Genomic DNA, 9,575 nt, shown 5'->3' on the forward strand with positions numbered 1-9,575 from the left:
AGCCAATTGAACAAGTCTATCTGCACATTTGACATGGCAAATGTCAATTGCGTTAACAGCCTTTTGATTGAGAGTCATAACCCCACATCTAACCTCAATAAATAAATAAATAAATAAATAAAGCCTTGAACCTACCGAATTTATTAAGTTTCTTTAATCACGACTTCATATTTGACATGGCTCATGATTGGCTTTAGCTCATGGTTTTATTGAAACAAGGGGACATCAACTGTAGGGAAAAAAAAAAACAAAAAACAAAAAACAAAAAACAAAAACAAAAGCAGTTTGGACACAGATATTAAAGTCTTTTAAAAATTTCCTGTCGTTTTATTTTATTTTAATGTGTTCGAATTTTAGAAAAATATATTATTTTATTATATAGTAGTTGAATAGTTATAATTTGATTGTAACTGTATCATTATTCTAAAAATAAATATAATGCTTTTGCTATGTTCAACTTAACAAAGATTCTAAAAGACTCGTGTGATATACGCATATTAAAACCAGAATTAGAAAACTTTTTATAAAAACCATTCACCTTTAGAAAGTTATAGGCTTAATTAAGAAGGATTAGAAGATAAATAATAAGATCATTATTAATTTTATTTATTAGAATATACATTTCTTCTTGACATTTTTAGGTGGACAAGGATATTAAAGGTGAAGATTTTTCTTTTCGATCTAACCTATTATGCATACCTCGCAATTACTCAACACCTTTTGTTGACAATTTGGCAATTCATATTCATAATACATTTATATGTCATTAATTTTGGTGTTTGGTATGCCACGTTATTGTTATGATAATTAAGATTGATTAAAAATATAAAATGCGATGCAAATTATATATAAAAAAATTTAAATGATATTTTTTTTAGAAAAATAAAACTTCTTATTTATCATCATTTATTTTCAACGAAAATGATTATTTATAGCGAAAATGATTATTTTTTATCAAAATGAATTTGTTTTGTCGCAAATAATATGTCACAAATGCTTATTTTTCTTGTATTAAATGGTGGTAGTTCAAGGTGCAAAACATTACTTTATTCTTTAGATCCTATTTGGATACATAAACGGTATTATTTCATCATTACAATTTTATCAAATTTTTACATAAAATTTAATAAATAATTTATCTTTTTAAAATTATAAAATAATAATAATATTAAAAAATAATATTTTAATAATATTTTATTCAACTTTCATCTAATTTTATTTTACTGTCTAAACCGCATCAATTATTTAATTCCAAGTTGTGAAAAAGCCATGATGCACGTGTCATTTCAACTTAACACCCGTGCAATACTAATAAATTAATTATATTGTTTATCAGATCAACAAAAAAATTACACGAAACCACTAGGTGAGCGAGCAAGAAATGAGGGAAAAAGCCGTAAATATTTAAAAAGCGCGTGGATGGAACCAACCCACTAGCTGCGAGTGACAATGGCAAGAGCTTTCTAAGAGCTAAAACGGAGTAGTATTTATTTTATTTATTTGAGTTGTGCTGTAACATAGAACCTAATAACAATAATAATAAACAAACTAAATGGAGAAGTGGAAGCATCGAAACAGTGTGTCAAGGAAAACAATCCTCTGCCCGAGGAAACAAAAAATACTAGAAAAAGGCAAACAGTTCTTATTTCTGACTTTGACTGCACGTTACGCCGTTGAAGAAACGGAAGATTCGGTTGTGGGTTCCAAGAGATTACCAAATAATTTAATTAATTACTTTGCTTAATTAGATTTCGAGATCCGTTGGTCAACGTCCACAGCAAAGTAAACATAGAAGCTTCCATCGCCAGCTCAGTTGGACCCCCCACCATATCCCGCACGTCGGCCCCCATAACTCCACTCTAATGTATATTGGTCATACCGCGTCAGTCCCACCTGTGCAAAAATACCGTTGATACCGACGTCTTATTTATGTATTTATTTTATATTTATTATTTTTTTTAAAAATAAATATAGTCATAAAGTTCTCAAACACCACACACTCTATATTAAAAAAAGTAAGATTTATTATTAAATTTTTTTTTTAAATAAATCTCATATTTATTTATTTTTTTAAAAAAATATGCGACGTTTATATATTTTATGACGACAAATATAATTTTTTAATTAATAAATACTCATTTTTAGAATCCTATTCTAAATTTTTACTCAACAATCCATGTCTATGTTGGTCCCACCAAGTCTTGTCCTTTGCCATATAATTCATTGAGGGGTTACTATTTCTTGTTAAGTTTTACTATTTATAAATCTCACATATAATATATCATAATTTTTTTAAAAAAAAATTTTTTAATTTTATTTTTCTTAAAATAATTAAATTATTCTACTTATCATATATATATATCCCACATTTGATAAAATAAAAAAATTTTAAAAATAATAAAAAGTATAGTGTGTGAAATTTTTAAATATAATTTTTCTGTCTTGAAAGCAACTAATCAGAACGTAATGTCATTAAAAATTAAAATGAGACATGGTGACTAATAATTTTTGGTATTTATATAAAAACGTAGGCTCATCGACGGCCACTCATTAAGCTCAATCCGGCGAAAAAGAAATAGTAGACGACGGAAAAGATCCACTTGTGTTGTTGAAAAGGACGACACAGTCGCACACGTCCAGCAACTTACGTGGCGGGCCCCTCCCGCAACGTGGCCACGTCATCCCCGACACGATCAGAGGTGTCCTTACGCGCTTTGGCCGATAGATTCCCATTGCCACGTCTCCTCCCCTTTTCTTTTCAAGATCTGTTGGCGGGACCCTCTTCAGTTTGGCCGTTTTTCTTATTATAAAAATGATAAATAAATAAATAAGTAAATATTACGGGGAAGAAGATACCCATGCCCCACGCGCGTTAAACCGAACGTGGTCAATGCTCGCCTCGAGAAGCGTGGGGCTTGTTACCAATCGAGCCAACCGCGAGTTTCTCAGAAAGCACGGTTTCGTCCCTATATATACCAGAGCCTTTTTGAAGGTTATTTTTTCTTCGCTCTTTTTCCTTCCTTCTGAATTGGGTTTGGCGTCGATTTGAGCTTCATTCTCCTTCTCTGAATCCCTTCCTATTCGCTCCTTCTTCAGGTGATTCTCCTCTCTTTTCTTGTTTTTCTACTCTCTGTCCTTTATCTGCCACTTTGCATCCCGAGAAAATTCTCAAGCAGGAAAGCAAAATTCCCAAAACAAACGGGTGGAGTTTTTTTTGGTTAAACATTGGGCATTTCTTATCTTGGTCAGTATTGTTTTTTCTATTGATATGGGCGTTGTTTTCTGAAGGTTTTTGGAGCAGACAACTGCATTCTCCAATATTCCGTTCACGTTCTCGGATTCTTTATTGGAGCTTTAAGTCGGGTAATTTTGTGGTTCGTCTTCTTTTTGTATTTCTTTAAAGATTCTTTCAGTTTCGCACGCATTGCTGTATGAAATTGGGTTCGCAAAAGCTGGGTTTTGAATCGAATGGGCGTCTGTGTTAGACCCTTCGAATGTTTCTATTTTTTTTTTTGTAGGGTCAAAGTCTTGTTGGTATTCGGATTCTATGCGATTCGAGTTTGAACTAGACCCAATTTCAGATATTCGGTGCTTATGAATTGGTGCTTTTATACTGGTTTCCCTTTTTCTATTAAAATCAATTTTATACGCGATAGCTATTTGCGTTTTATTTTCTTTCTAAAGCTTTCGTTCCATTTCGAGTTTGCGTCCTTTCATTCTTTTGATATATACGCATACGCACGTATACATGTATATTCTTCTCTGATTGTCGACATTGGTTAATTCAGTTTGTTCAGTTTTTCCAAACCACACCTCCGATATTGTCGACACTGATTCTAATTGGTCTGCCTCTTGGCTGTTTTTGATTAAGTTGATGTGATATTTAACTTTGTTTTCATCTTTGATTTTTCAGATTAATTTATGGAAACCACTGTTCGTTAATGGACGTTCCTATCACGTCCATTTAAGTTGATAGCAAAAAAAAAAAAAAAGGAAGAAATTTCTTTACACTATTCTAAGCCAAAGAAAAGCAGAGAGGGACAGCGAGACAGGGAAATAAATCCTTAGTCATGAATTTGACGTAGTACTTTTCCATGGGGAAATCTTGACCTTAAATCTTCTATTATTCTGCATGCCATGAAAGTGACAATAAAGGTCGATCATAATACATGGTTGGAAAAATAATATATTTTGAATAGTCGGAAAATTTGTGTCCTTTTAGGTGGTCAGTGGATATGGGGGATAGTAACAAAGGCATAGTGATGTCCGAATTAAAAATAAAAATAAAAAACTATTGCAGGGTCCATGGTGTTTTATCATTTATGTCATTGCAGGATCTTTAGCTGCTGGGTCCATATGTTTAATGATATTCCCATACTTGGTTGTAGGCCCATAACGTGTGGTTGGATATTGTATTGTTTCCTCTCTACCATGTGGGGCAGAAGAACCTTTTATTATGCATAAGTTCACAACCACCGAGCGCCAACGCTTCTGTACCAAATATCGGTTCTATAAACCGGTTTCTCTCACTGTACACTATTTACATTTTTCTTTGTATATAATCGCAGACTACCAAGTTATTTCATCTTATTTTATATAATTATTATAATTTTTTCAAATTTTTACATAAAATATAATAAATAATTTAATTTTTTTAAATCTCAAAACAAAAATAATATTAAAAGTTATATTCTAATAATACTTTATTCAAATTTTAATTTTTATCTCATCTCAATTGTGTAACCAAACAAAACATGATATATATTTGTATATCCACTTGGATTTCAGTTTTTATTTTCTTGTATAGCTTAGGTTGTTCATAGATTTGTCTGTTCGACACAATCTTTCCTCAGGGAGACATCCGTGTTCAAGTCAGCTTTGGTTGCTGCCTTTCTAATTTCCATGCTTAACTTCTTTTTCCTTTTAGCTATGATATTCTTTATGACGAAATCAACCACCTTTATCATTGACCTTGAGTTTCTGCAAAGAGTTCTATATATATATATATATATATATATATATATAGTTACTTTTGCTTACTATTTACGCACTTCAATATGTGATTGACTAAAATAATTATTTAATATTAAAAAAGAGTAACGCAGCCAATCACATTAATAGAATATGCAAGAGTACGCAAAACTAACTGCACATAAAATTTTTGTTCTGAAAATTGGCTCTGAAATAAATTACGATTTAAGTAGTACTTTAAAACTTATGATATATGTTGTGGTTAAGTATGTTCTGCTTTATTGTTCGACCAATCGTTTTAGTAAGCTTTCCATCCTAGCATACATTCTTTTTATAAGGTTCATTATCAACACTACCGTCATCATCTTAGCGATCAACTTGGATGTTTCCAACCCATTGATGGGAATTTTTGATGTCACGACTCACTATTCACAGTTTTCAGCTCTCTACAATTCTTCAGTTAATAGTTTTTTGCTCTGGATAACTTTTATACGTTGCTCGGCCATTGGGATGATATGGGAATCCAGGGTTGGGTTTGAATTTGGTTTTATCAGGATGGTATTTAAATCTGTTACATTTGAAGGAAAGTCGAAAACAAGTGCCACTATTTCTTTTTATGTTTATAACCAATTCTAGCAGCTGCCAAAACTCTTCTTCAACTGCTTTGAAAAACAGAGGAAATTTCTTTCATTTGTGTTGAGCCCGTTTCTGTGGAATTTGGCTTAATTGAAAGAAGAATGAGCAATAAAAGTGAGCATAGAGTGTGAGAGGACGCGTAAAGGGGAAACATATGCTTTTTCTTCCTTTTTCACTTTATTAATTTCATTATGCATTTTAAGCATTATCACTAGATGTAAGCTTAAATTTTCTGATTTTTTTCCCTTTCATTAATTCAAATTTTTACATAGATTGTTTTGGATGTTCACAAATTTTTCTGGAAAAATTTGTATAGTGATGCTTTTGCCATTCTCATTAAAATTATCTTTGGGATCCTTGTCGCATGATTTTTGGATTTGGCAGCACTGGTTACTCTTAAATTCTTTCCTTTACTTATAAAAAAAAATAAAAAATCCTTTCCTTTTCCTGGTCCATCTCTTAACTTTTCTTGATGATTTGATTTCTAGTATATGTTAGGTAAGGCGTCAATTTATATAATTTTATGTAGGTACAAGTAATGCACGTTGGCATCAATGTCTATAAGCTGTTTATTTTCATGAATACCACAATTCTTAGCTGGTCTGTTATCACATTATTTTTTCTGGTGATTTGGTCTTGATTCTAAGTCATTATTCTTTTACTCAACTCTCTCTCTCTCTCTCTCTCTCTCTCAGATATCAGTCTGTTGCCTGAACATTCGATCGCTAGGAACATGATAAGGTACATGGAATTTACTCTGGTTTTATTCAAGCAATCTTCTGATGTTGCATACGCATTGTTTTGTAGTTTACATGTTTTGTATGATAATTAGATTTCAGGAGCTCTGCATTTGATGCCTAGTGGTTGCGACAAGAAGGCACTGAAGAGGTGGTTTTTTATTGAAAAGAGGGTTGGGTGAAGAATATATCTGAGACTTATCTTTGCTTAGCATCTCTGTAGATTACTCGGCTGTTACATTCTACATAGTTTTTGCATTATAAGTTGTGCTACAAATCTGGATCCGATGGACCTGAAATCATCCCATGCTGCTCCTGTTCTTACCGATCCTGTTTCGATAAATAAGTCAAGACTTGGCATTCATTCCAGTCTGCTGCCTTATTCACCTCAACGAGCAGCTTTCTCTCCAGGCCTTCTCCTGATAATCCCAAGGAAGAAGACCGGAATACTTGATGACTTCCGCACTAGCTGCTGGCTGGATGCCATGAAGTCTTCATCTCCTCCTCCCAAGAAGCTAACCAAGGATGAGTATTCATCATCTGATGCTGATGTTGCGTACAATGCCTGGATGGTATTTTGCCCTTCCTAGGCTAATGTTCTCATTTTTTTTTTTTTTTTTTTCATTTTTTTCCTTTAATTGTATCCCTTTCCAGATTTTCTGGTCGAGATATTTATGCGGTTCTCTGCACCTTTCTATTATAACTTCGCAGGCTAAGTATCCATCAGCAATTGCATCTTTTGAGCAGATTGCAAACCACGCAAAAGGAAAGAGAATAGCATTGTTTCTGGATTATGATGGGACACTTTCCCCAATTGTAGATAATCCTGACTGTGCATTCATGTCTGAGGCTGTAAGATTTTTTATTTTATTTTTTAAATATTTAACATGTGAAAATTTTCATTTTAAGGTTGTCTTTCTTTCTTTCTCATCCATCATTTGGTCATTTTCACGCTGTAACCTTTTTAGATGCGTGCTGCTGTAAAAAAGGTGGCAAAATACTTCCCGACAGCAATAATTAGTGGAAGAAGCCGTGACAAGGTAATTGGTTGGATTCTTTTTGTATAGTTTATCTTGAATACATCTACCTTAACATTTGTCTGTTTATTTACATTTTACATTCAGATGGCTAATGGTGGTCATTGATTTGACAATTGCTCGTCCTACACTTCTATTCATTCAGGTGTATGAGTTTGTAGGGCTAACAGAACTTTATTATGCGGGTAGTCATGGAATGGACATCATTGGCCCTGTTAGAGAAACTATATCTGATGACCATCCGAATTGTATTAGATCAATGGATGAGCAGGTAATGGCCTTATTAATTTCTTTATCTTACATCTCTCTTCTCTTCAATAGATATATGTATTGAGTTTTGTCCTACTGTGATTATAGGGCAAGGAAGTTAATTTGTTCCAGCCTGCTGGTGAATTTTTATCTATGATCAATGAGGTGCGCAAGTGTCATCTCTACAATTGTATGAGTGGTAGAAAGTGCAAGTTCCGATCTTTCACTCAATCATAGCTTTCTGACATTTTTTAAATGTTTGAGCAGGTTTTTAGATCCCTTGTTGAATGTACCAAAGATATTAGAGGAGCAAAAGTTGAGAATAATAAGTTCTGCGTCTCTGTACATTACCGTAATGTAGATGAGAAGGTATGGCTTTTTATTGAGCAGCCAAGCCTCAATATATTGTTCAGTTTTATTGTTTGCCTGATAAGAGGGTTGTCCTTTTTAATTTACTTATTTACTCTTTTGTTTTTGGCACTTGATTTTAATTTTTATATCCAGAGTTGGACTGTAGTAGCCCAATGTGTCCATGATGTTCTAAAAGACTACCCACGTCTTCGTTTGACTCATGGTCGCAAGGTATTCTTTAGACCAAAATACTGCCTGATCAATATGTTTATTTTTTACTGAAGATTCTGCTTATGCTATATTGATTTTTATTCCTCTAATCGTGTTCTATTTACCTCATCTCTAGGTTTTAGAGGTCCGTCCTGTGATCAATTGGGACAAGGGGAAAGCTGTCACATTTTTACTTGAGTCACTTGGTTAGTTCTTTTTGGCTTTGGTTACAATGTTTAGTACTTTACAGATCTTTAATTCTGTCCGTTCTATCCATGGAAAATGGTTTTAGGGTTGGGTCACTCTGATGATGTGCTCCCAATATATGTTGGAGATGACCGGACTGATGAAGATGCATTTAAGGTAATATCTAACTTACCATACAGTCAATTCTCTTGTGAGTTTTTGAATTATCTAACCAACTAAATTGACCTTTGTAATAGGTTCTGAGAGAGGGCAATCGGGGTTACGGCATTTTAGTCTCTTCTGTACCCAAGGAAAGCAGTGCAGTTTACTCGCTGAGGGACCCATCAGAGGTACAAATTTTCCTTTATCTGAAGTAATTTCTTTCTAGTCAGGGATGCATGAACAATATATATGAAGAACAAGATTATCTTTGGAATATTCTATATAAAGTTTAAATTATGGGGAAACTGCCTCTTTCTTGTTCTCTCTCTTGTTCTTGTAATCAATATGGGTTAATGCATGATCTTGCAGCATTGATGCTCCTACTTTTATCACATTACCTCCCTTTTCAGAAGAACATTTTGGGTTTGTTGTTGTTTCAAGAATTGACGGGGGGGTGTTATCTGCTATTGCAGGTCATGGAGTTTCTCAACTCACTGGTAACATTGAAAAAATCAAGTGCTCTATAAATATTTTATAGGATGGCAAAGAAGATATTACTCTAACATACGTATACAGTAAAGACAGCCTACAACAACATGTTTTGAGCTTTCTAGAGTATATACGAAGAGGTTTTGGAGCATAGTTTTCGTTTCTTCAGGGGGACTTTATATTTGGGTTTTCTTTCTAGTATTGGTTGTGCCTGCCATAGATGTTTCTGCTCAAAGCTTCTTGTCTTAAAAATTGTATATATTCCTTGCTCTGATTATCTTCCCGATACTGGCACTGAAGTTGCCTTCAAATCATCATATACAAGTGTATCAATCATTCATTAGTCCCTCAGTTTTGGTCAGAGTACATCTCATCTCCTTTTGGGGTATATTATGTATAATAGAAATAAATATTTTTTTAGTCATTTGTTAATTCTTTTAATTTTAGATATTTGTATGTTCATAAGAATATCGTGGTCTCAATTTCAAGCATACAAGAATTAATGACAACACCCCTTTTGCTGTAGATTTTATTAAGCAATCTCATA

General features: G+C 33.3%; 1 protein-coding gene across 5 annotated transcripts; it reads left to right on the plus strand.

Annotated features, from left to right (window-relative positions):
- Positions 1–2,940: 2,940 nt before the first annotated feature.
- On the plus strand, positions 2,941–9,446 carry LOC121248317 (trehalose-phosphate phosphatase A). Of its 5 annotated transcripts, none has more exons than XM_041146753.1 (16): positions 2,941–3,096; positions 3,289–3,374; positions 3,914–4,084; positions 6,303–6,348; positions 6,440–6,495; positions 6,568–6,916; positions 7,056–7,196; positions 7,313–7,384; positions 7,527–7,652; positions 7,739–7,795; positions 7,898–7,999; positions 8,135–8,212; positions 8,328–8,397; positions 8,484–8,554; positions 8,635–8,727; positions 9,013–9,446. In XM_041146753.1, the coding sequence occupies exons 5-16, from the start codon at positions 6,461–6,463 to the stop codon at positions 9,064–9,066; spliced, it is 1,248 nt and encodes a 415-aa protein (XP_041002687.1). In that variant the 5' UTR covers positions 2,941–3,096; positions 3,289–3,374; positions 3,914–4,084; positions 6,303–6,348; positions 6,440–6,460; the 3' UTR covers positions 9,067–9,446. The 5 variants fall into 5 exon arrangements, with proteins under 5 accessions (XP_041002687.1, XP_041002686.1, XP_041002688.1 ...); XM_041146752.1 differs by having other exon boundaries at positions 3,289–3,363; XM_041146754.1 differs by lacking the exon at positions 3,914–4,084.
- Positions 9,447–9,575: the final 129 nt, after the last annotated feature.

The sequence above is a fragment of the Juglans microcarpa x Juglans regia genome, chromosome 2D (genome assembly GCF_004785595.1).
Source record: "Juglans microcarpa x Juglans regia isolate MS1-56 chromosome 2D, Jm3101_v1.0, whole genome shotgun sequence".
NCBI classification, from domain to species: Eukaryota; Viridiplantae; Streptophyta; class Magnoliopsida; order Fagales; family Juglandaceae; genus Juglans; species Juglans microcarpa x Juglans regia.

Bases quoted from the DNA above. Each gene is read 5' to 3' on its own strand.
- LOC121248317 (XM_041146753.1), top strand. From the start codon at position 6,461: ATGCCTAGTGGTTGCGACAAGAAGGCACTGAAGAG. The intron at 7,385-7,526 runs GTAATTGGTTGG...CTATTCATTCAG, and splicing joins GTGGAAGAAGCCGTGACAAG to GTGTATGAGTTTGTAGGGCT. The intron at 8,000-8,134 runs GTATGGCTTTTT...TTTTATATCCAG, and splicing joins ACCGTAATGTAGATGAGAAG to AGTTGGACTGTAGTAGCCCA.